Raw genomic sequence first — 27,448 nt, 5'->3', positions numbered from 1 at the left:
TTATGTGACAAGCATAATATACGTTTGCATTTGGGGATTTAATTATCCTCAAAGCTGTCATGGTGGATATTAATGTTATTATTTCCACTGTATAGATGAGAAGACAGCATTAGAAAGGTTAACATACCCAAGAATACATGTCTCAAAAGTTGCAAAATCAGTTTTTGAATCCAAATCTGCCTTATACAAAATCAATTTTGTTTTCACATAAGAATGCTGTTTCCAGTTCTATATTCTGTTTCTGTGTACATCTGGTAATTCAACATTTGTAATCAAGCTGCTTAGAGTATAGTGAATGGGAGTATATAGAATTTGTAATACATGTATACAGGTAGTATTTTGATTAATATTCTAGAGACAGATTTCTTTTTTTAGTTCAAGAAAATGCCATAGACTAAGAAAAAGAGTTATATGTCTGTGAATTCCTGTTTACCTTTTATTGCTGTGTAGTACCTGAGAATGAGAAACAGTCTTAAAGGTCAGAAGGCAGTAAAAACAACATATGTAGTCATTCAATTCGCAAAATACTTATCAGTTCAATTATATCATAAATAAATGGTGTAAGCATTATTATTTCCTTTTTGCCGATAACACCCAAGGTTACTCAGCTGTGATTCAAACCTATATCATTTAATTCCAAATTCTGCACTTTGTCTATCACATCCTTTGGAGAATACTTGAAAAATACATCCCCTACACATCCCCCTTCCACATACGAGATAACTATCTTCACTCACTACAACTAAAAAGCACTGAGATTGGAACGTGCATTGACTTTGGAACGAGACCTGCGTTTAAATTTCCATTCTGCCACCTACTGGAGTTTTGGAGAAGACAACGTATGAGTTTCCATTTTTCCTCACTCACACACTATAAGGATCCAGATCTGCGGGATCCTGCCTCTGGGATCCTGCCTCCCTAGGCCCACCTCACAACTACCCAAGGGGTTTCCAAGGACCTAGAAGTAGAGCACGGGTCTTTATGCCTGCTGGAAACAGCCCAGATGTTCCTCTTTCCAGTTCAAGGAAACCTCTCCCTCTCTCATGCCTCCCCAAAAACTTTTTCCTTTTCCCTCTTAGTTGAAGACATCTGACAACCTCTTCCTATGAGCTCAGGCTTTTCCAAAAGTTGGAAAGAGATAGTGCCTTCATGTAGACTTCAACTGAAGTCCTGAAGACAACTCTGAGACTCGGAGATACATAGTTCTTGGCAAAGTCAGGGAAAAATATATAGGAAAATATAATTTTATATCTCAATATATTATCCTATGACATACTCTGTCTATAGAATTATATGTATATATTCTTTTGCTGGGACTGTGTTAAGTACATTTACATATGTATAGTCACATAGACAGGTATATTTACAGATATTAAGTCATAAAGATCCAAGTGTGCAACAGGCACTGGTACCTTTTTATAGAAAGGCTGCGCTAACCTTCCATGTAAATAGTATGTAGATTTGCTCTTACAACGTCGACAGCAGGGCCCCAGGAGATCTTGGTAACAGAAGACACTGGGGGACCTGATGGGCGCTTATGACCTCAAGCTGAGCCTTAAAGCCAGGGAAGAAAACAAACAGAAGCTCTAGTTGTGTAGCCTTTAAGATAGAGTTTTCTGAGGGGTTCTGGCTCTAATCCTCAGAGATTTCTATAAAAATGATTTTGTCCCATGCATTGTGTCTACATACATTCTTCCACACCACCATAGGCATTCTATTTTTGAAAGCTGTGTGGCCTGGAAACCTAGTTTTCTTTCCCAAGACCACAGAGGAGAACTAGGCTGTGCCTAAAGATAGGGCACTGTCTTTTATCAACTTCGCTGCAGAACCCACAGAATCTAGTTGCAGGGTGATAGGCTAAGGCTCTCTCTGCATTTTACCTGAAATTGAATTCAGTTGAGAAAGCACACACAAAAATAAAAATAATAAAGCTAACTCTTATTTAGCATATATTCCGCTATTCTGTGTCAGAAACTATTTTCATTGCCATGATTTAAATGGGAAAAATACATTTATATTACCCTAACTTCAAGGACCATTAATATGAAATAGGGAAGCAGAAGTTGATTTCCTTTTCAATTGATCTCTAGGATTAAAATCTTTTATGAGACAATTCAGAGAGTAGGTAATTTGGTCTCCTTTCTGAAATAGATTAAATCTCCAAAATTCTCCACAATGCAGTATGTGATTCTGAAACTGACTAGTTGCATGTCCTCAGCCTTAAGCCAAATCCCAACAAATACCTACTCATGTTCTGGTGTATAAAATGGCTTAAGAATCATTCACTTTTATCAGCTCCCCAAGACCCAACAAAGGACCCTCGCAGGCAGGGTTTATTGAAATAGTCCAGACAGCTATCTAACCACACAGATCCTTGTAAGTCCCTCTCCACTTACCTCTCCAAGAATGCCCAACAGATATTAGTTATGCCAATACGACAAGATCTATTATCAGTAGTAAGAAGTGCCAGAACTAAAAGAGTAGTAAAAAAGGACTTTGATTAAATTTGTTTTGACCATTAACAGATTTCTGGATAAATTGCTAGAAAGCACATACTTGTATTTTGAATCTTATTTTCCCTGTCTTTCATAATAATTTTGGAGATATATACCCACATAAATAGTCATTGGCATAATAGGAATTACACTTAAGATTTTAACAGCTACTTGAAGAAATAATAATTTATGCAATAATTAGGCTGCATCCATTTCATGAGCGAATTAACTTCTAAGAGTTAAATTGGTGTCTGATTACTTTTGCAATTTCTAGCCTTGCAGATCCCACCTACTCACTAAGTGGGAGTGAGCTCAGTCTACTTTCAATTTGTTCATACAAAAGTCCAGGGGATACTTGACTAACATGTTGTCCACATACACTGAGACAATCTGATTAATATATTTTCTTTGAGAGTTCACTATGGTTTCTTGGGTTTAACCATGTATTAGTCTGTTCTCACGCTGCTAATAAAAACATACCTGAAACCGGGTAATTTAAAAAGGAAAGAGATTTAATTGACTCACAGTTCCACATGGCTGGGGAGGCCTCACAATCCTGGCAGAAGGCGAACGACGAGCAAAGTCGGGATCTTACATGGTGCTAGGTAAGAGAGCATGTGCAGGGGAACTCTCCCTTTTTAAAACCATCACATCTTGTGAGAGTTATTCACTATCACGAGAACAGCACGGGAAACACCCGCCCCCATGACTCAATTACCTCCCACAGGATCACTCCCAAGACATGTGAGAATTATGGGAGCTACAATTCAAGATGAGATTTGGTTGGGGACACAACCAAACCACTTTAGCATACATAGTGACTATGCTTCCCCTCAGACTTGCAAAGTGAGAGAACTCTTACTGAAAGAAGGGACCCTTACCTTCAAAAGCACTAAGTGCCACTTTTTCTATTCTATTGCGTGTAACCTAACATTTCCCCTGTTGAACAAGTTTCTACAAATCAACTGGTAAACCTTCGAGAATGGGCAGGGACACAATGAAAACATCAGCCTTTTTTTCAACGAATTACCTTCCATTAAGAGAATGAGGTGAAGATAAGGAAAATATGAAAAGGGTTTTAAGAAAGTGTAATGTTCTAAGAAAATTCAGAGTGAAACTATCAGGCTGGAGCTGGAGTAACAAGATGGCGGCGTCGGCAGAGGGACAGGGGTCCTTCCGGGCTGGAGCCACTGGCAGTGGTGGCAATGGTGGCAATGGTATCCCTGCCCTAGCTCACTGCACCCCGTTTTCCAGCCTGCACATTGCTGAGACAGCAAGGCAGTGGCGCCGCCCAGAAACAAGTGACCCAGCCTTGTAACTGCAAGAACTCCTTTACAAACTGAGTCTGGCAACAAGAAACCTGACTGAGCAGCGGTGATCAGGTTCCCCCTCAGTTAATTCTGGGCCGCGAATATGAGGGAGACCTCCGTGTTCCATGTCCCGTTTCCTGCCACCTTCCACCGTGGAGGAGCCCCAGAGACCTCCGTCCTTCTCTCAGAGGCATCTGGGCTTGGCCTCAGCCTCCATCTTCATCTCTCAGGATGGCAAGCAGCAGCGGATCCAAGGCCAAATTTATTGTTTGAGGGAAACATAAACTAGTAAGGAAGATCCGGTCTGGCTCCTTCTGGGACTTTTATCTGGCCATCAACATCACCAATGGCCAGGAAATGGCAGTGAAGCTAGAATCTCAAAAGACCAGGCATCCCCAGTTGCTGTAGGAAAGCAAACTCTGTAAGATTCTTCAAGGTAGGGTTGGCATCCCACCCCCCCCACACCGTGGTATGATCAGGAAAAAGACTGCAATGTACCAGTCATAGACTTTCTGGGACCTAGCCTCGAAGACCGCTTCAATTTCTCTTCAAGAAGGTTGACAATGAAAACTGTACATATGTTAGCTGACCAGACTATCAATAAAATTGAGTATGTGCATACAAACAGTTTTATACACAGAGACATTAAAACACATAACTCCCTAAAGGGATTGGGCATCACTGTAGTGAGTTATTCTTTATTGATTCTGGTTTAGTCAAAAAATACAGCAACAGCAGGACAAGGCAACACATACTGTGCAGATAAGATAAAAACCTCACTAGCAGTGCCTGATGTGCCAGCATCAATGCACATCTTGGTATTGAGCAGTTACAGAAATGACGTGGAATCCTTAGGCTGTTTTGATGTATTTTAATAGAGCCGGCTTGCCATGGCAAGGACTAAGGTCCGCAACAAAGAAGCAAAAATATGAAAACATTAGTGAAAAGAGGATGCCCACTCCTGTTGAAGTTTTATGTAAGGGGTTTCCTGCAGAATTTGCCATGTGCTGTAATTGCGGTAAATTTCCTGCAGAATTTGCCAACTGTAATCGCCGGCTACACTTTGAGGAAGTCCTGGATGAGGTGTATCTCAGACAGCTATTCCGCATTCTTTCGAGGACCCTGAACCACCAAAATGACTAAACGTTTTATTGGACAATGTTAAAGCTGAAAGTAGCCCAGCAGACCACCTCTTCCAGTGGGCAGGGTTAGCAGGCCCAAACCCCCACAGGTTTCTAAGCATGAGCTGAGGAACAGAAGAAGCAGAGCAGATGATCGGAGCTGCATTTTTTGCTGCTAGAAATTTTATTTCATATGTACACTAGCCAATGGTAGTTGCAACCATTTACTTGGTGTTAGGAACTTAATTTCAGTATGAACTGACTCTGGGCAGCACTGGTAATGCTGTATCCTGAATTGCAGCTGCTGTAATTGTGAATATTAACTGAGATAGTGAAATATGGTGTCCGGTTTTCTATTGCATATTTTTCTTTTTCTTTTTTTTTTTAATTTATTTATTATTATTATACTTTAATTTGTAGGGTATATGTGCATAACGTGCAGGTTTGTTACATATGTATACTTGTGCCATGTTGGTGTGCTGCACCCATCAACTCGTCATTTACATCAGGTATAACTCCCAATGCAATCCCTCCCCCCTCCCCCCTCAACATGATAGGCCCCGGTGTGTGATGTTCCCCTTCCTGAGTCCAAGTGATCTCATTGTTCAGTTCCCACCTATGAGTGAGAACATGCGGTGTTTGGTTTTCTGTTCTTGTGATAGTTTGCTAAGAATGATGGTTTCCAGCTGCATCCATGTCCCTACAAAGGACACAAACTCATCCTTTTTTATGGCTGCATAGTATTCCATGGTGTATATGTGCCACATTTTCTTAATCCAATCTGTCACTGATGGTCATATTGCATATTTTTCAAGTGGAAAAATTAACTGAATGTTTGACTCACACAAATTAGTAGAGAAATAGGGCATATACCAATTTTTTTTGTTAAAACCTTTTTTTTTTTTAACTATACTACTTTGAGATTTCATTTAAGAAGAATGAGATAAAGTCTTCAGCCACAGTTGTGACGGTTGTAAGTGCTCACAATTGTGCATTCTTAGCATTTTTCCATCCCTGGGGTTTGCAAGGTCTTCACTTAAAACATTCTTAAAATGGTTGTCCTGTTGCCAATTGATATGGTAGCCACCAAATATCCCATTGTTTGAGCCTATGAAAGACTCTGCCTGCTCACTTGTGCTAGAAATAACAGCATCCAAAGTGGAGATGTAAGAAAAACTGAGTGACTACTAGGTTATTCTTAGGACTCTGCATTAATTTTATAATGTTCTTTTTATTTAAAAAAGCATATTTGTCACAGAAATTTAGTTAACATCTTACAACTAAATATGTATGTATGTTGCTTAGATAAATGTAATCACTGTAAACATCTATATGATCTGGGATTTTGTTTTTATTTTGAAATGGGAACTTTTTTTGTTAACAAGTTCATTGAAAACTAAAAACTTTCTTTACAAAAAAAAAAACTATCCCACAAAGGGAGAAAGGTAATGGAGGACATTATCAGTGAAGTAACATTTAGACTGAGCCTTGCAGAATGGGTAGACTTGTATTAAGTAGAAATAGAGGAGAATAAAAAATATAAAAAAGCAGGACAGGTGCAAGGCACATTTGGGAAACAATGTAATTCACTTTGTTTGTAAGGGGGTAGGATGAGAGGGAAGTGGGATGGGTAAGTTATTTTTAGACCTGAGCATGGAAGGTCTTAAGTGCTAAAGTTGGTTTATCTCTATTTTGCCTTTTTTTAAATTAATTTTTTATTTCTATAGATTATTGGGGAACAGGTGGTGTTTGGTTACATGTGTAAGTTCTTTAGTAATGATTTGTGAGATTTTAGTGCACCCATTACCTGAGCAGTATATACTCATTTTGTAGTCTTTTATCCTTCACCCCCTTCCCTTCTGAGTCCCGAAAATCCATTGTGTCTTTTTTTTTTTTTTTTTTTTTTTTTTTTTTGAGATGGAGTCTTGCTCTGTGGCCCAGGCTGGAGTGCAGTGGCACCATCTTGGCTCACTGCAAGATCCGCCTCCCGGGTTCAAACCATTCTCCTGCCTCAGCCTGCTGAGTAGCTGGGACTACAGGTGCCGGCCACCATGCCCGGCTAATTTTTTTGTAATTTTTAATAGAGACGGGGTTTCACCATGTCAGCCAGGATGGTCTCAATCTCCTGACCTCGTGATCTGCCTGCCTCGGCCTCCCAAAGTGCTGGGATTCATTGTGTCATTTTTATGCCTTTGCATCTTCACAGCTTAGTTCCCACTTATCAGTGAGAACATATGATATTTGATTTTCCATTCCTGAGTTACTTCACTTAGAAGAACAGTCTCTAATCTCTTCCAGCTTGCTGCAAATGCCATTAGTTCATTCCTTTTTATGACTGAGTAGTATTCCATCATATATAATAGTATTCCATCATATATATTATATATACTATATATATCACAGATATATATCTGTCACAGATATACTATATATATCACACTATATATATATATCACACAGTTTCTTTATCCACTTGTTGATTCATGGGCATCTGGGTTGGTTCCACATTTTTGCAATTGCGAATTGTGTTGGTATAAACATGTATGTGCAAGTATCTTTTTCGTATAATTTACTTATTTTCCTCTGGGTAGATACCCAGTAGTGGGATTGCTGGATTAAATGGTAGTTCTACTTTTAGTTCTTTAAGGAATCTCCACACTGTTTTCCATGGTGGCTGTACTAGTTTACATTCCCACTAGCAGTGTAGAAGTGTTCCCTGGTCACCACATCCATGCCAACATCTACTGTTTTTGATTTTTTGATTATGGCCATTCTTGCAGGAGTAAGGTGGTATTGCATTGTGGTTTTGATTTGCATGTCCCTGATCATTAGTGATGTTGAGCATATTTTCACATGTTTGTTGGCCATTTGTGTATCTTCTTTTGAGAATTGTCTGTTCATGTGCTTAGCCCACTTTTTGATGACATTGTTTGTTTTTTTCTTGCTAATGTATTTGGGTTTGTTGTAGATTCTGGATATTAGTTCTTTGTCAGATATATCCATTGTGAGGATTTTATCCCACTCTGTGGGTTGTCTGTTTACTCTGCTGACTGTTCCTTTTGCCGTGCTAGACAATGGACACTGCTGAAGCATTTTATTCATAAAAATAATTACAAATATTTTGTGTGTGTTCACTGTGTGCCAGTCATTGTACTAATTATTTTACATGCATTATTTTAGTCTCCAAACAACCATCTAAGGCAGGTGCTGTTATTATTTCCATTTTTTAGATGAGAAAATAAAAAGGTTGAATAATTGGTCATTTAGCTAGTAACTGGCAGAGCTGGCATTTGAACCCGGGTCTGTGATTTAGCAAGCTGTGCTAGGTAAGAGGTATATAAGGAGAAATAGGAGTCTTGGTTTAAAAGAAAATGAAACCAGATCTATCTAGATGGAATTGTCCTGGTGGCAGTGGAAACTATGAGACAGGAGTTCAGGAAAACAGTAGGGCTCGAGTTTAGGAAGGCATTTTTTGTGGGGATGTTGGGTGAAGTTGTGGGAATAGATGACACTGTCCTGGGGAAATAGGGGCCAGAGATTAAAAGTGAAGACTCAGCCGGGTGCGGTGGCTCATGCCGGTAATCCCAGCACTTTGGGAGGCCGAGGCGGGCGGATCACGAAGTCAGGAGATCGAGACCATCCTGGCTAACACGGTGAAATCCCATCTCTACTAAAAATACAAAAACATTAGCCGGGCATAGTGGTGGGCGCCTGTAGTCTCAGCTATTCGGGAGGCTGAGGCAGGAGAATGGCGTGAACCCGGGAGGCGGAGGTTGCAGTGAGCCGAGATAATGCCACCGCACTCCAGCCTGGGCAACTGAGCAAGACCCTGGGCGACTGAGCAAGACTCTGTCTCAAAAAAAAAAAAAGAAAAAGAAAAAAAAAAAAAAAAGAAAAGTGAAGACTCAAAACAGGACGTTGGTGAATGGCTAAATTCAGGAGGAAGGAAAGGAAGGAGATGCCAGAAAAGGAGGGGAAATAATCAGAAAGGTACAGGGAGAAAAATAAAGTGCAGAAACTCCAAGCTGAGGGTTTCCAAGACTGAGCACTGAACGCTAAAAAGGACTGATGAAAATGTGAACTGAAGAAAAGCCATTTGACTTTTTTAAAATGGTGGGTGTTAATAGTAATGTTTGAAAATGTACTACAAGGGGGTGAGCTCAAGGTCAAGATCAAAGTTAGGTAATAAGGCTGATGATAAAGAGAAGTGACACTCAAGGAGTTATGGATTGCAACAATTGTTAGGGTTGTGCTCCTCCGTTTATTTCACAGAGCAGCCATGTTCACAGGATGAGGGGAAGAATCAGTGCCAAGTACAAGAAACACCTTTGAGAGAGAAGGGTATAATTCACAGGAGGGGACTGTGCAGTCTTATTGGTGATTTCATCAATAATTTTCTGTTAGAACTAAAAAATGCATCTCAATGTCAAGTATAAAAAGATGTCTGCAGGGATTAATCTTTTATATTAAGAGCTGAATGACCTGGTTTTGCAGCCAAAGACCTTTTTCAAGTTTCTGTCTCTACTGCTTGCTAGAGGAACCATCTTGGACAAAAGACTTAGTCATGGAAAGTTGTCCCAGTTTCTTCATCTATGAAATAGAAATAATAGTATCCACCCTACCCGTTCCACAGGATTATTGTGAGGATAAAATAATTTTGTAAGTTAAAGGTATAGAGAGCCCAGTAAAGGTTAAATGTTATTTCTTTCAATGAGAACTCATAAGAATTGACTGATTCTTAGCCAGGCATGGTGGTGCATGCCTGTAATTCCAGCCACTTGGGAGGCTGAGGCAGGAGAATTGCTTGAGCCTGGGAAGTGGAGGTTGCAATAAGCCAAGATCATGCCACTGCACTCTAGCTTGGGAGACAGAGTGAGACTCTGTCTCAATAGAAATAAAAAAAAAGAAGAATTGACTGATACAAGGAAAACCAGGTGACGAGCCCAATGGTCATCATAAATGATTATAACTTTAGGAGGCTAATGAGGGAGGATCACTTGAGGCTAGGAGTTTGAGACCAGCCTGAATAACATAGCAAGACCCTGTCTCTACAATAATAATAATAATAATAATAATAATAATTAGCTGGGCGTGGTGGCATACACTTGTAGTCCCCCAGTTGCTGTACGAAAGCTATAGTCCCAGCTACTTAAGAGGCTGATATGGGAGGATCACTTGAGCCCAGGAAGTGGGGGCTGCAATGAGCCGTGGTTATGCCACTGCATTCCAGCCTGGGCAACCAAGCAAGACTCTGTCTCAAAAAAGTATAATAATAAAAAAATAAAGAATTATAGCTGAGGCATGAATAGTTAAGGGTAATTAAAAATAACTGGGTGGTAGGCTTAGAGAACATTTCACTTTGTGAAAAACAGAAAAATTCTGCAACAATGGAATATAGTTTGAATTCTGAATCATGGACTAAAAGCTCTGCAGACCACACATGTGTGTATGTCAGAGACTCCAAACAAGCAAGTCATAGTCTGGGTACGTGATAAAATCTCACAGGAAGCTTCCTCACATATTTAAGATCCATCTCAAATTCATATTCACAGATATAAGAGCTAAGAAAGGATGGTTTTGACAGGGCTGAACTGAGCTATGGTACGAGTAACATTCCCAGAAAGGCTCTTGGTTTGAATTTCCTTTAAAAGGAGATACAGCTGCAAAAATCTGTTTCACAAATGTGCTAACTATAAGCATTTTCCACAGTGTTTAATAAACTATGCAGATAAGAAAATATTATTGGCAAACACATTAATAAAATGCTCAAAATAATCAGATACTAAATGCTTGTAGCATGGCATGCAAATCACCAAAAATTAATGTGCTATGCTTCATATAAAATCTCCAGCAAGGCCAGATGTGGTGGCTCACGCCTATAATCCCAACACTCTGGGAGGCCGAGGTGAGAGAATTACTTGAGGCCAGGAGTTTGAGACTAGCCTGGCCAACATAGTGAGACCTCATCTCTACAAAAAAATTTAAAAATTAGTGGGACATGGTGGTGTACATCTGTGGTTCTAGCTACTTGGGAGTCTGAGGCGGGAGGATTGCTTGAGCCCAGTAGTTTGAGGTGCCTACACTCCAGCCTAAGCGACAGATACTTTATTTGTCTCTAAATAAAAAAATTAGTTAATTGAATCTCCAGTCAGTTGATATATCCAAATTCTTCCCATGGTAATTTTAAAAACTTTAGTCTTAGGAGAGTAAAAGACATAAAAACCTAGTCATGGGCATAAGACTTCTTATAAACAACTCAACCTAATGAGAAATAGACCCTTTATTTAAGTGTCATTTAAGTATCTATTTCTTCATTGATCTGTCCATTTATTAACTCATGTAACAATCATTTGCAGACACCTACTAAGTTGAGGTAGTATAAACTACAAATTCAAGAAGTTTGGTAAGGGAAATAAGGGAGATTCAGTGACAGCTTGAAGGGGAAGATTCTTTCAGGCCTGTGGGAACGGAGACATTATTGTGGACTTGAGGGAGTTAACGTGATAGTCCTCGTGTCTCCAGACACTCTCTGTTAGGAAAGCAAGATTTCTATCCCCAGAGTATGTATGTGTCATGTCTGGACTGCAGTGGCACAGAGCTGTGTTCAACAAGTGACTACCACTCTGCTGTGTGCCCTGGGACTCAGGGTTAATTGATCAATCATTTCTACCTGGAAGGTAACCATGAGGATTAATGGAACCAGTGTGTACCAAGTGTCTGTGAAGTGTCTGGTCAATGGTTATCCATAAAGCTACTGTATGGCCATATGTAGGAAGAATACAGACGATGGGGCAAATTTTTCCCACGTGTAACTCTCACAACAAAATAGCATTAAATACTTAATGTTTCTGGCTAAAGACAATTTCAAGACTTGCAGGACAGAAAAATAGGAAAAATATCTGACACTCACATGGAGTTACAAAATTTAAAAAGCTGAATTCGCAAGCTTACAAAAATATGAAGCAAGACTGAAATTTCAAAGCCGAGTTTAATATGGAAAAATATAAATATATTTGAGGACTTTCACAGAGCGGCCAGCATGAATCAACCAAGAAAACCATGGAAATAATTTGCCTGCCTGGAAATAGTCTGGAGTCAGCTGACACAGCCACACTCATGAGAGCCCTCTTATGCTTGTCATAAGGAGTAGAGGAATAATTTCAGAAATTACATTTAAAAGAGAATTATGGGGGAAGAAGATGCTCCCAGAGGAAATAAATAATCTGGATGTGAAGAGCAAATACAAATTTAACATGTTTTGAGCTTCTTGGAAACTATGCTAAGTCTAGGCATTGCTAGGATTTGGTAGGATTTAATCCCAAGCTTTCTGTTCTAAATTTTTGTTTTCTTTTTTACTCTCAAATAAATCACATGCTAGCACCAGCTGCAAAGTTACATATGTTGCATTAGAAGATCTTCCGTGAATACCTAACTGCAAATTGCAGGATTCAGGGCCGTGTGAATCTAGGCTGGCTGCTTAACCAAAACTTAATTTAACTTTTTTTGCTTTTGAAACTTTTTTTGCTTTTTTTGAAAAAAAAAAAAAATGAAAAGCTGTTTCAAGCAACCAGTTTCCAATCCACGTCAGCAACTGTGACATTTAATGAAACACCATGAGCATTTAGCATGAGAGCTCTGGACTCAGACGCCGGGGAGCTTTGCTAGAGAAGGGAGGACAAAGCAGGCATGATGTGGGGGCTTGTGTGGAACTCCAAGGCTCTATTTCCAGCTTCCATCAGAGAACTTCTGTTTTCATCTGGTTTTCAAGTTTGCTTTCCAAAAGGGATTTTGTTTAAGTAAAGGATACAGAAGTTTATAAAAGTTTGAAAACTCCTGGACTGTAGGATGTGCAGGCTCTTGCCAGATGGGACAGTGTAGGAGACTCTTCCAGGCTGACGTCTTATGCAACTTCCCGTCCAATCGCAGATGGTCAGGACGCTGCTTTCCTGAGTTAACCTATTAACTGACCCTTGTTTCCCAGGCCTCAGTAGAGCTAGGGGTGTAACCTCTTCACACTAACTAGATTCCCTCACAATCGAGTATATCTGCCACTCCTTGACTTTTAAGACATAGCCTATGTTCACCCTGTAATGTGAACAGCCCCTTTCACTATTTTCCTTGTCCATGCTGGAGTCACTACAGTGGCAATGTTCTTTGGTCTCTGCCCCACCCTCCCTCTGATGCCTGTGAGAAGGAGAGGATTTCATTTTCGTGAGAACTTCTTCCTATTCCTCTTACCCTGTTGAAATTACGTTACTCCACTTAGATGAGGAAGTTGTGGTTAAATTATTAGAGAGGATACGATTTATTTCAAAACAATCCAAGATATATTGAAGTATTGTTTATGAGTAAGATATCAGTCTTGGCGCAGCAACGAAACAGGAATCCATAAGGGGAGGAAAGTCTTGAAAAGCAAACCTGATACAATGGAAAAGGTGGGAGACACCATAAGGTGCTGGAGTGTTAAAACAGAGGCCAGGGTTTCTCCACTGTATGTTTCCAATAAATGCTTCCAAGGAAGGAGAGTGGGGCATGAGTGGAGGAGCTACAGAGATAGACCAACTTTTCTCACCAAGAATGCTACAGATTGGTAGTACCCAAGACAACTTAATGTGGAACGTAAGTATATGAATATACATCTTTCATTACAGAGCCATGTAGTTATTTTAATGGGCAGGAGATGCTAAATAAGATCTTTTGAATGGAGAAATGCATAAATATATGAATGAAGGCATACATGAAAGAATAAATAAATGCTGCCTAGCATCAAAGAGCAAAGATATACTCATATCAGGGGAAAAAAGTATGATTAAAAATAAGACCCCAGAGTCATGCTCAGTCTCTTTCCAACATTTTCATCATCTGGTACATGCGGACAGGTTTCAGAGAAGGATCCTATTTGTCCCATGATGATGATGGGCAAGGCCTACAGAGGGTGGGGAGTTATCTCATACTCCACCTGTGGATGAGGGTTCTTCTCAGGTAAGGCTCTTAAATCCTAGGCCTGAGTAAATTTTTTCAAATTTTATTTTAGACAGGGTCTCTCTCTGTTGCCTAGACTGGAGTGCAGTGGCACGATCACAGTTTACTGCAGCCTCAACCTCCCAGGCCCAAGTGATCCTCCCACCTCAGCCTCTTCAGTGGCTGAGACTCCAGGTGCACGCCTCTATGCTTGGCCAACTTTAAAAAATGTTTGTTTGTTTGTTTGTTTGTTATAGTGGTGGGGTTTCACCATGTTGCCCAGGCTGATCTTGAACTCCTGGGCTCAAGCGATTCCCCTGCCTCGGCCTCCCGAAATTCTGGGATTATAGGCTTGAGCCACCATGTCTGGCTCTGAGTAAAGATTAAGGGAAGCCGTGGTGCTATTGCAATAGGGTACCAGGCAGCTTAACAGAGGGAGAAGGGAACCTCAGAGAAACCCAAAGAGCCACCATAAAGTGAGTGCTGGAGGAGCTGAACTTCAGTCAGCACAGGTGATGAACAGCTATAAGGTGCGCAGTGTTAGTAATTCCACCCTCTGCCCGGGGAGCAAGGTATGTGGGGAAACCTGTAGCACTTTATGACCATCAGAATTAAGTCTTTTTTTAAAAGGTCATGGAGTATTCTTTGACCTGTGTATATAACAAGAGCCTTTCTCAAATCAGATATAAATGAATTGGAGGAAACCACTGTTTACATGGCAGAGTGTGTCTCCTTCACACACGTCTTGTTTGAAGTTAATCATGACATTGCAACACCAGGTGATTCTAAGTGATCTGCTAGGAGTCACCATTTCTAACGATTGCTTAATCTATTCATAGCTAATCAAGAGGATGTTGTAAAACATGAGTCACATAGCCTCCGGCTTTCTAGAAAGGCAAGGACTCTATATATACAGAGGGAGCTTCCTAGCTGGGATATTGAAGCAGCAGGAAGCTGAGGAGTCATCACTTACCTTGGGCTGAGAAAGAAGACAAGGGCCAGTATGCACAGCTTTCCTCCACTGCTGCTGCTGCTGTTCTGGGGTGTGGTGTCTCACGGCTTCCCAGCGACTCTAGAAACACAAGAGCAAGATGTGGACTTAGTCCAGGTAAATGCTGCATTGCATCTGACAATAATGCAAATCTTTAGTTTGTATTTTTCTGCAGTAATATAATAGAGTTTTTTAAGGATGGATTTCCTATAAAGAGATTTTTTTCTTTGCTAGAAACAGCACCCTCCCCCAAAAACGTATCTAGCCATGCATAGGCTCTCCTTTTGCAGTTGGAGGTGAGAGTGAACTAAAGGAAGAGCATCCAAACCTCTCTCCACAAATTGTAGACTTGTAACAGTATGCAAATCTTGCTCTATAAAAGTTGCTCTGCTATGAAGTTCTTACTTCACAGTAATTAATAGTAGGAACATTTCTACTCTGAAATCTCATTTCTCACCAAAAATAAGGATAAAAGCAACTGCGAAATCTAAACACAAGCTTTAGAAGCAGTTCTCTGTTCTGGCTAAAACTTAACGCCATCAATTTTTAGAATAATGAGAAAGATTTTCCATGCAGTGTTTTGACAATTTTCTTTCTTCAGAAATACCTGGAAAAATACTACAACCTGAAGAATGATGGGAGACAAGTTGAAAAGCAGAGAAACAGTGGCCCAGTGGTTGAAAAATTGAAGCAAATGCAGGAATTCTTTGGGCTGAAAGTGACTGGGAAACCAGATGCTGAAACCCTGAAGGTGATGAAGCAGCCTAGATGTGGAGTGCCTGATGTGGCTCAGTTTGTCCTCACGGAGGGGAACCCTCGCTGGGAGCAAACGCATCTGACCTACAGGTAGGCAGATGGAGGGCCAGAGTGAGAGAGCTATTTCCCACGATAGTGGTAAGAAGTCATGTCCAATGTGTCTCTATCTTGTTTCATTCTAAGGATTGAAAATTACACGCCAGATTTGCCAAGAGCAGCTGTGGACCAGGCCATTGAGAAAGCCTTTCAACTCTGGAGTAATGTCACACCTCTGACATTCACCAAGGTCTCTGAGGGTCAAGCAGACATAATGATATCTTTTGTCAGGGGAGGTAAGTTCTTCTTGTAGAACCTTAACCTCACCTTGCCCTTAAATCTCGTAGCTGTGCAGCTGGAATTGCTTGTTTAAGAGGAATGTTGATTTTATGGGCTCAAAGAGGGAAACTGCATCACATTTGATGGAAGTCTATTGGCCTCTTAACAAAGCTAATGCTTGCCCTGCTGGCTTAGCTTACATAAGAACCACAAGGAAACTTCACTGAATTCTGTTTCTTTCAGATCATCGGGACAATTCTCCCTTTGATGGCCCTGGAGGAAATCTTGCTCATGCTTTTCAACCAGGCCCAGGTATTGGGGGGGATGCTCATTTTGATGAAGATGAAAGGTGGACCAACAATTTCAGAGGTAAGTCAATCAAATTTGCCTCTCTCAATTCTCCCCCCTCCCTTTCATGTTTCATTGTAATATTGGTTGATTTAGTTGAAAGAATCATTCGTAGAAGTATATATTTTTCTATTACCACTCAGAAAATCAGTGATATATTTAGAAAAGTGAAAGATCTTTTCTGCCGGCTAACAACATCTTAACAGTGACAACTAGGCCACTCTAAAATTTTTATTAAGAAAATGTTGAAAACTTTGATGTTTTACTTGTGGGCATCAACATTAAATCCTTTTAATTAGAAGAAAACAGCAAAATTTAACAGTGGTCATAAACTTACGTGGAAATTAAAGAAAATGAAGGCTTTTTGTATTTTCCAAAATTTCCAGCAGTCAACATTTATCAGTTTTGTAAATAAGAAATATATTAAATGTTAGGCTGGGCGCAGTGGCTCATGCCTATAATCCCAGTGATTTGGGAGGCCGAGGCAGGAAGGTCACAAGGTCAGGAGTTCGAGACCAGTCTGACCAACATGGTAAAACCCCGTCTCTACTAAAAATATAAAAATTCGACAGTCATGGTGGCACATGCCTGTCATCTCAGCTATTCAGGAGGCTGAGGCAGGAGAATCACTTGAACTCAGGAGGAGGAGGTTGCAGTGAGCCGAGACTGCACCACTGCACTCTAGCCTGGGTGACAGAGCAAGAATCCATCTCAAAAAAAAAAAAAAAAGAAAAGAAAAGAAAAGAAAAAGAAAAATATTTAAAGTTAATAGAACTTTATTGCTTCTCTGCAAAATAATACGTGTCATTTAATCATTGATAATATTGACTAATCCGTGGTGGGCTTTCAGTCAGCTGAATTTGTCTTTTAATTGTATCAGTGTAATCATAGAGTTTAGATTTCAACCTGTCTCTTCATTGTTAATAAACGCATGCCTTCTGCCTTCGGAAAAAAGATATACATACACATATTTCAAAAAGTCACTGATAAAATAGGAGCATTCTTCCTTGTAGTTGTAAATTATTTATTAGTTAAATGCCTCAAAACTGAATACATTTCAAATATTTACAAATGGATGTATTGGCCTTTTTAGAGTACAATTTATATCGTGTTGCGGCTCATGAATTTGGACATTCTCTTGGACTCGCTCATTCTACTGATATTGGGGCTTTGATGTATCCCAGCTACACCTTCAGTGGTGATGTTCAGCTAGCTCAGGATGACATTGATGGCATCCAAGCCATATATGGTGAGTATGGAGAAAAGCATTACCGACAAGGGCCTGGTGGTCTTTATACCTATTTCAAATAAAACAGTCATTAGCGATATCCTTGAAGAAGCTGTCTTCATTGTTTATGTGGTTTTCTAACACTAGGCAAAACTAACTGCAGGTATTTTGTTTTCCTTAGGAGGTTCCCAAAATCCTGTCCAGCCCACCGGCCCACAAACTCCAAAAGTGTGTGACAGTAAGCTAACCTTTGATGCTATAACGACGATTCGGGGAGAAGTGATGTTCTTTAAAGACAGGTAAGATGTCAGCTCTTCTTTGTGATCTGCATTTGTAATAATAACAACATTCACTACTATGGTTAACGATTATGTTTCACATGTTACTTATTTCACACTGATTTACATCTATAATTGTATGGTAGCAACTGCATGCATTTGTACAACATAATGTACTTGTAACAACTTTGTTTTCTACATGTATTAGGTTATCTGATCCTCAGAAAATAGAATTGATTTAGAAAATCAGTATGTATGGTCTTGTTTTACAGATCAGCAAAGTAAGTCAGAGAGAAGGAAAGAGATCTTTTGGGGGCATAGAGCTCATTGGTAGCAGAGCAGTTATTGGTCTTCTGTCCCCTACTTAGGTCTCTTTTCATTATGCGACTCTTTATCATGATAAGTATCATAGGACTTTCTTAGGAGAAAGTGGTCCTTTCCATAGCAACGTCTCCCTGATAAGGGTTGCATAGCCATCCTTTAATTATCTCCCGTGCCAGCCTGGAAAAATGGCCCTCCCAAAACCTATTTTCTTGAAGGGTCTCTGTTGCCCCCTGGAGGCCCAGAGAAGAAGAGATGGGACAGAGCCAATGCTGGGAAAGTCTCCAAGAACTGATGTAATCCCTCCTGGGACAGATAGGGGTAACATGGTGCTTCCCTCTTCAGAGAAGAATCCCAGTACTTCCTCTGCAGCATGTGGACTCAAAAAGGTTGGGGTCATCTCACATGCAAGGAGGAGGCCTGCTGTCTGTACCATAGTGATTCCTAAAGGATCAGGCAAAATAACACACTCTTTTGGTGTATTATTGCACACTGCATTTGGTGAATGATGTAGTCCACAGAAAGATCAACACATAGGAATTCAGGGTGGTCTGAAAGACTGGTTCTCTGCAGCCTTTCAAGTGCTGTGGCACTGTTTTACTACTCTGTAGTCGCATCTCTCCTAGAATTCCGGGCACTGGCTCATAATTCTTTCTGCCCACTCTTTAGTTTTTAAGTGTAAAAGATAAGGCTGGAGGTAAACTATACAGGATGTGGTTCAATGCTGGGACAAGTTAAGAAAACAGAGGGTTTTAAAGGAAACCTCTCAGTACAGCAGGACACACTTATCAAACCAAATAGTACTAGATGGAACGGGACCAATTTGAGAATTGCCAGAATTGAAAGGACACAGAGATCATTTAAATGTCGCCACGTCGGGGAGACATGAAATGCTAGAGATAGAGATAGTAACTGATTTGCCTAAGGCATCACAGCCAGGCAGAGGCAGGATGGGACCTAGAAGTCAGGTTTCTGACAGCCAAAGCCATAGGCTTCCCTGTGGCCTAGAATCTGGAGCTCTTCTGTGTCAGCCCGCATGACAGTCCATGCTGTGCTGTTACCCTGGTCCCTATAAACTCTATAATCCACTTTGTGTAAGTACTACTAACCACGGGACAACAAAGGGAGTGGCTGCCAGACCTCAGTTTAAAAATCAACCTTAGCCTCTTACCAGCTGGGTGGCCTTAGACACCTCCCTTAGTCTCCCTGACCTCAATTTCTCATCCGCAAACTCTCTTGTAGTGTCCTTGTGATAAGGTCTGATGTAAGGACTGGGCCTGGTGTGTTGTAAGTAATCACTAAATATAGGATATTAGAGTCATGGTCCAGCTGGTAACGTGCACAGCCGATCCCTAATGGCTCACCAAAGCTGACTGTTAAATTTTGAAGAATTTTGCATGTTAACTGTGAACCATAGCCATTATTAAAAATTAAATTATAGGCCAGGTGCAGTGGCTCACACTTGTAATTGCAGCACTTTGGGAGGCCGAGGTGGGGGAATCATTTGAGGTCAGGAGTTCAAGACCAGCCTGGCCAACACGGTGAAACCCTGTCTCTATTAAAAGTACAAAAATTAGCTGGGCGTGTTGGCCTGCACCTGTAATCCCAGCTACTCAGGAGGCTGAGGCAGGAGAATCCTTGAACCTGGGAGGCAGAGGTTGCAGTGAGCCAAGATTATACCACCGCACTCCAGCCTGGGCAACAGAGTGAGACTCTGTCTCAAAAAAGTAAATAAATAAAAAATAAATAGATAAAATTTAAATTATATAAACAAAATTAAATTACATTAAAAGGTAATAAAAATAATTAAAACATCTCTTTGTCATAATTTTACTGCATTTTTCTACTTGTTTATGTTCTTAAAGTTACTTGTGCCTATTTTATTTGTATGCTGTACAACGGTGCTCCACTGAGACTCGTGAAATTCATCATAATGGGAGTATTTCAACCTAGTGAAATCAGCAAATGCTATAAACCAACCCTCCTTTGGGGAGCTGAATGTTAAACATTTACCGGCACACCTCTAGTGCCAGCAACAAGAAGGAGCTGGAGCTGGATGTCTGCCAGAGATTACCAGAAATTAGATGGAAACTTTTCTTTCTTTTTTTCTAATCAGATTCTACATGCGCACAAATCCCTTCTACCAGGAAGTTGAGCTCAATTTCATCTCTGTTTTCTGGCCACAACTGCCAAAAGGGCTTCAAGCTGCTTACGAATTTGCCGACAGAGATGAAGTCCGGTTTTTCAAAGGTAATCCTTCTAATTATTTTTCACTGTTTTAATAAATCAATTTTTTATTCCCTTTGGGGCTGAGATATAAGGGTACTAGCTACATTCTCTCCAGGGACTTTTGAAAATCTCAGCTCACCAGCCAAATCAATGGAAGTCCATCAACTTAACTAAACAGTGCATAGTGCATTTTGGAGTCATTTTAAACAAAAGGCAAATGACTGGAGAAAGAATGTTCTGGCCTTTTTAATGAATCTAGATTTACAAAAATATTTTCTGCACGAACTACGTATTTAAAACCCCCTTCATATTCCTGGGAATACTCAAAGTAAAAATCGAGACTTGGGCCAATCCTACAGAGGATGGAATAGAAAGATTTTGTTGCTATGATTTCCTAGACTCTATTTCAATACAAACTACCCTCTTGAGAAGGTGAGAGGCTCCCAGTAGGCAGTTAAGATAGGGGATGCCACAGCCCTGCTGTAAGAGTGTGGTCCTCAGACCAGCAGCATTGGCATCACCTGACAGTCTGTTACAAATTCAGAATCTCAGGTCCTGCTTCAGATCTTCTTTGATAGAATCTGAATTTTAACAAATTTCATGGGCAATTCATATGCACATAAAATTATGAGAAGTTCTGAATACTGTGAATTGATTGGGAGAAACTTCTTCGATTCTGTCAGAATGAAACACAATCCAATGATCAGCTCCTGGACTTTGAAGACACTGTGTCATGCACAAGTATTTTTACAAACATGTGTTTAGCATAGTACAATGAGTAAGACATTTGACTCAGCCATACACTCAAGGCAAAGAATTAAATGCAGGTCAGGTGGGCCAAACGCTTTGAAACAGAATTTCTAGCCTTTAAATTATGAAATTAAAGGGATGTTAGAGACAGAAAGTTTCACATTCCTCTTTCATGAGGGGTAAATAGCACGTGTGTACAATAAGAGAAATCTTGGCTTTAGTATATGAGACCAGCTTTATGTGATGAGGGGCTTACTGAGTATAAACACGGAAACTGGACACAGCATTAATTCAAGTATTTGGAACTGTCTTCTAGCCAAATGCAGTGATTTGAATCCAGGATTGCAAATCCTTATAGGTTGTGAGTCACTACAGCACTCTTCCCTTTATTATACAAATTGTTTGAACTTCCACAGTCCATGAGCAAACCTGGAGAAATGAAGTTTCTATCACCAAGGTGGCATAATTAACTCTTTAGTCATTTGAACATCTGACTTTTGAAAGAAGCCCCCAACCCCACAAATGAGTCATTTTCAAAGCTTGCTGCAGATTAGAATCAACTAAGAAGCTTCAAAAGATAGACGCATTTAATTGGTCTGGGATAGGGTCCTGGCATCAGTATTTTCAAAAATCTCCCTAGATGATTCTAATCTGCAGCCAGGGCACTGCACTAGCATGTGAAACTAAGAACTTACCTAGAAATTAACTTACTGCCTAGTGAAGTCTTAGGCAAGTGTTTTCATCACTGTTTCTTGATTGGCAGGGAATAAGTACTGGGCTGTTCAGGGGCAGAATGTGCTACCCGGATACCCCAAGGACATCTATAGCTCCTTTGGCTTCCCTAGAACTGTGAAGCATATCGATGCTGCTCTTTCTGAGGAAAACACTGGAAAAACCTACTTCTTTGTTGCTAATAAATACTGGAGGTAAGTTTAAGTGCAGAGAATGTTAGGGCCTCAGTTCTTTCTACATAAAAAGTTCTAGAACACCCCATTTCAAAGTGAGTCTCAAACTGCCTTGGCCAGCATCCTTTTCTGCAAATGGTTGCTGCCAATCTATCATCTATTTAGTCTGTTGACCAATAGTCATCACACAATGCCTGTACTGGGAATCCAGAGAATGTAGGGGGATGAATTTTAAAAGGATGTAGAATTGAGGGCATTCATCTTAACAGAGATACTTTGGCCAAAAGTTACTTATCTTCCATAGTATGTTACCTCAATAGGACATAGCATAGAATCTACTGGAGAATTCGATGTTGGATTTCAGAGGGGCCTTAAAGGCCTTTTAGTTCACCCAGCATTCCACCTTACCGCATCTACTCCCCATTTCACGAATGATCTATTAAATGAAATATCCTGGTTAAATTCCTCATGGTATATTTTCTGTAATGATTTTGAGAGTGTACATGTTTAGCAAAAGTTCTGACACTCTTAACTCTTTTCTGACCAGGTATGATGAATATAAACGATCTATGGACCCAGGTTATCCCAAAATGATAGCACATGACTTTCCTGGAATTGGCAACAAAGTTGATGCAGTTTTCATGAAAGACGGTAAGCAAATATGCATGTATTTCCTCCATTTCATTGCCATAGCAATAGCATCATTATTGTTAGTTGGAACAACAAATGCCAAAAATATCTGCACTCACAAATGAATTGGTTTCTCAAGAATTCAAGTTAAACCTAGAAACTGCTTGTATAATGTAGTAAGTCTCTTTTGTTTTGTTTCTAGGATTTTTCTATTTCTTTCATGGAACAAGGCAATACAAATTTGATCCTAAAACGAAGAGAATTTTGACTCTCCAGAAAGCTAATAGCTGGTTCAACTGCAGAAAAAATTGAACATTACTAATTTGAATGGAAAATACATTATGTGAGTCCAAAGGAGGTGTTTTCCTGAAGAACTATTTTTTTCAGTCATTTTTAACCTCTAGAATCACTGATACACAGAATATAATCTTATTTATACCTCATTTTGCATATTTTTTTACAATATAGAATGTAGCCCTTTTTGTACTGATATAATTTAGTTCCACAAATGGTAGGTACGAAAAGTCAAGTTCGTGGCTTATGGATTCATATAAGCCAGAGTTGCAAAGATCTTTTCCAGAGTATACAACTCTGACCTTGATCCCAGAGAGCAGCTTCAGTGACAAACATATCTTTTCAAGACAGAAAGAGACAGGAGACATGAGTCTTCACTGGAGGAAAAGCAGCTCAAGAACACATGTGCAGTCACTAGTGTCACCCTGGATAGGCAAGGGATAACTCTTCTTACACAAAATAAAGAGTTTTATGTTTGAAATAAAGTCAACCTTGTTTCTACTCTTTTATATACTTTCTATGATATTTATTAGTTATTTTCTGATGACACAGTCACACTTACAGAGACTGCTTTTCAAATTTGAAATGAGAAGTAGACAATATTAAAAAAAATTCAGGTGGGAAATTAGGATATACAAAATTAGGATATACAAAAATCTCAAATATTCTCTATTCACATGGAATTTATACTACATAAACTGGGGTGAGGGAGGGGAATCCGTTTCCCTTGCCCCATGTATGGATTCCAAAAGCGGTTTTAGATAAAATCAGTGACATCATGGTAGAGCATTCTAGGCGTATGTCATTTTCTCTCTTCTGAACATATGGGAGGGTTCCGTTTTCCCACAGTCCAACTGCTTGCAGAGTTGGGTGGTGGGCAGTGGGGCATCTGACTACTTCTAACCAGTGGGTTGAGTGAAGAAGTGAAAAACATCATTTTCAGACTGGAACATTTAATTGCTGGTGGAAATTTCTCTAGTAGTCTACTCCTTCTGTCCTTCTGTGGTGGTTGTAGAAGTACATCATGAGAGAGTTGCCACAAGACAGAACAAGCTGAATTGCTGGAGATAACTGCTTTAAATAGTTACACAAACCTCAGTAGACTTTGCTTAAGTAGGAAATCAAATTTTAGGCTGGCCAATCAAATTGTAGGATTCTAGGTGGTTCACACCTAGAATCCTAGTATTTTGAGTGGCTGAGATAGGAGGATTGCTTGAGCCTAGGAGTTCGAGACCAGCCTGGGCAACATAGTAAGGCTCCACCTCTACAAAAGAAATTTTGAAAATAGCTGGGTATAGTGGTACACACCTGTAGTCCCAGCTATTCAGAGGGCTGAGATGGGAGGATCACTTGAGCCCAGGAGTTGGAGGCTGCAGTGAGTCATAATCCCACCACTTTATTAGTCCATTCTGACGTTGCTATACAGAATTACCTCAGACTGGGTAATTTATAAAGAAAATAAGTTTAATTGGCTCATAGTTTCACATGCTGTACAGGGAGCATGGCTGGGGAGGCCTCAGGAAACATAATCATGACAGAAGGTGAAAGAGAAGCCGTCATGTCCTACATGGCTGGAGCAAGAGGAAGACAGAGAGCAGGGGGAAGTGCTACACACTTTCAAACAACCAGATCTTGTGAGAACTCACTCACTATCACAAGAACAGCAAAGGGGAAATCCACTCCCATGATTCAATTACCTCCCACCAGGTCCCTCCTCCAACACTGAGGAATTACCATTCCGCACAAGATTTGCATAGGGACACAGAGACAAACCATATCACCACTGCACTCCAGCCTGGTCTACAGAGTGAGATTCTGTCTCTAAATATATATACAACTTTTATTTGCTAATATAATCTACTACAGAGTGAGATTCTGTCTCTAAACATATATACAACTTTTATTTGCTAATATATTATAATGTTATATTAATAATATTATTTGCTAAGTATAATATAAAATATAAGATTTTATATTTGGAAGTGATTGTCAAGATAATCACTAGTTTATGATGACTAATTTGGGAGGAAAGTTTATGTACACAGGAGTCTTGCAAGTAGCTTTACATAGGCAGAAGCAAGCTCTACAAAGGTAGAAGTAGTACCTCCCTCTTGCCAGAGGAGCAGAATCTACGCTTGCATGGAGAATTGATAAGGACCTCATTTGAGACAAAAACCTCACAAGATAATGCTTGCCCTCCTCCCAAATTGCTCTTGCCTCTGCTCATTATTTTCAGCAAATGACTAAGATCAGGTCTCAGCATAGCTCAGATCCTAGTCATGGTAGGAAATAGGTTACTAACCAAAAGACTTATTGGACCTGGGCATTAAGTATCATCAAAAATCAAAGAAACACATATGGGAGTAAATCTGAAAGGCATTGGATTAAGTTGGGGGATATAAGGCTGGAGAGGGAAGAATTTATTGACATAGATACACACATTCTTGACTTGGGATACAATTTTCTAGAAAGGAAACCAGGAGCTTGTCTAATACTCTGCTGACATGGATTCTCAAATCTTGGACACAATGATGTCCTATGGTATATGTGGTGGAGATGCCAGAATTTCTGTGGCATGATTTTGAGGAAGAAGGCAGAAGGCACAGAGAGATTTGAACCTTAAAATGAATCTATTACAATGGAGTGAAGAACCCACCAGCGTACTCTGTTGCCTGGGAAGGCCCAGAAGGCACGCCTTTCATTGGCTTTCATTGAAGCCATAAGGACCACACTAGTGAGGGTACACACAGGTGTCTGAGAGATATCTGGTGGTAGCTGTTCTCTGTGGGGTGGGTTAAGAGTATGAGGTGTTTCTGGGGAATTGGCCTCTCTAGTATCATTAAAGATGATGGGATAGCAGAATGGAAAGAGTGCGTACATACAGATGTATACATGTATACATGTACATACATACACATCCATATCCATATACATATATATACATATGTGTGTATATATGCATACGTAAATATCTCCATTTATATACATACATATACTATATATACATATACATATGTATATATGAATCATACTTGTCATATCATATGTATGTACAAATAATACAAAACCCATGCCTAATATGTATAGGTATCATGTGTATACACAAATCATACAAAATATACATATATGTATGTGTATATGTGTGTGTGTGTGTGTATATATATGTATGTGTATGTATGGAGAGAGAAATCCTCCTTCAGGGGGATGTAGTCTCTCTCTCTCTCTCTCTCACACACACACACACACACACACACACACACACACATCTTAGTAACTGTGATGCCACTATATACCAAGGATCACATATATCTTTTAAAGGGACATATATCCTCATAAAGGGAGATAAGGCCATCCACCAGGGTAACTGTGCACTGGGGAAGAACAGTACTCAGATTTTGCAAGGACAGTTGGATACCAGATCTGAACTGACCTGGTATCACAGGTCCCAAAATGGTATAATGGCCTTCCAGTTTAGAAAGGAGGCATATGAGGGAAAGTGATAAATAGAGTTCTGACTCAAGGTCATCTCACAGTGGGCCCAATGGGCCCACAGACCATCTTGTGGTTGTTCCCTGACGTCTGGAACAAGATCTTTATGGTAGGAAGCACCAACTAGAAGCCCCTGAAACTGCTCCTCCTGAACTCTGGCCAAAATAGTAAACCAAAAGCAGCAAAACACCAATGTCACATCCTGGGAGGATTGCACAGACTGGTTACACCATCAGAGATTTAAAAGCAACAAGGAGGGTAATCCTCTCACAACCTCATTCAATTAATCATTGGAGCCCTTGCATACACCAAATACATCATGATGGTGGACTTACCTAGTTGGTAACTACCTGGCAGATGACTTACCTAGAGGGTAATTACCGTTACAGCTACTATTTCAGACAGTATTTATTTACTAGAGCAAATTAACACAGCCTCAAAAACATGATACAGGGTGATTCAAGAGGAGTCTTTAGAGATTTCCCCTATTGTCTTTGAGCCCAGAAATGCACTAGAAAGTAGGAGTTTGGCTTGTTTGGGTTTTGTTTGGCTCTAGCCTTCCAGTTTGAATCCTTTTGGAGAATTTGACCCCAAACACCGGTCTAAGGGGAAGTTGTAGCTTTTTTCCAGACGTATCCCATGTGTCTTAAGGAGGAAGTGTTCTGGCCAATGAATTGCAGTGCAAAGTTGCAAGATCTGCTCTGCCACTCAACTCTGTGTGATCTTGACCATTCTGAATCTTCATTTCCTTTCTGTGGTAAAGGGAAAATAATACTAACTTCCAGGTTTGTCGTAAAAATAGAAGAGATTAGATCACCTAGCACAGTGCCTGTTATGTTGAAAATATTCAACAAATGGTAATTTCCCTTTTCCTTCGCATATTCCCCTAAAGCCAGAAATTTTCTTCAGTGCTTCTTTCCTCCCCAACGAGGCTCTTCCCACCAGAAAAGTCCACTGCACCAAGGAATCAACCTAACACATTGTTAAGTGTATTTCCTACACATTGAAAATACAGTAACCACATTCA

General features: G+C 40.0%; 1 protein-coding gene, 1 long non-coding RNA gene and 1 pseudogene across 2 annotated transcripts in view; 2 read left to right on the top strand and 1 right to left on the bottom strand.

Annotated features, from left to right (window-relative positions):
- The window catches only part of LOC105493710 (uncharacterized), a 54,975-nt gene that overhangs the window by 25,503 nt on the left and 2,024 nt on the right, over nucleotides 1–27,448 (bottom strand). Inside the window, exons 2-3 of the long non-coding RNA XR_011611017.1 lie at nucleotides 17,774–17,850; nucleotides 14,861–14,959 (exon numbers count right to left, since the gene is read on the bottom strand). This is a non-coding gene — a long non-coding RNA (uncharacterized lncRNA). The remainder of the gene's footprint in view (nucleotides 1–14,860; nucleotides 14,960–17,773; nucleotides 17,851–27,448) is intronic.
- Nucleotides 4,037–5,044, top strand: LOC105493709 (casein kinase I pseudogene; annotated as a pseudogene).
- Nucleotides 14,891–23,441, top strand: LOC105493708 (matrix metallopeptidase 1). The gene is made up of 10 exons (XM_011761569.2): nucleotides 14,891–14,995; nucleotides 15,480–15,724; nucleotides 15,818–15,966; nucleotides 16,193–16,318; nucleotides 17,391–17,546; nucleotides 17,707–17,824; nucleotides 20,241–20,374; nucleotides 21,867–22,029; nucleotides 22,556–22,659; nucleotides 22,841–23,441. Exons 1-10 carry the CDS (start codon nucleotides 14,891–14,893, stop codon nucleotides 22,948–22,950), a joined length of 1,410 nt encoding a protein of 469 aa, XP_011759871.2. The 3' UTR covers nucleotides 22,951–23,441.

Source organism: Macaca nemestrina, chromosome 12 (assembly GCF_043159975.1).
Source record: "Macaca nemestrina isolate mMacNem1 chromosome 12, mMacNem.hap1, whole genome shotgun sequence".
In the NCBI taxonomy this organism is placed as follows: domain Eukaryota; kingdom Metazoa; phylum Chordata; class Mammalia; order Primates; family Cercopithecidae; genus Macaca; species Macaca nemestrina.
Note: the sequence above shows the minus strand (reverse complement) of the source record. Positions and strands in the feature narration are given on the sequence as shown.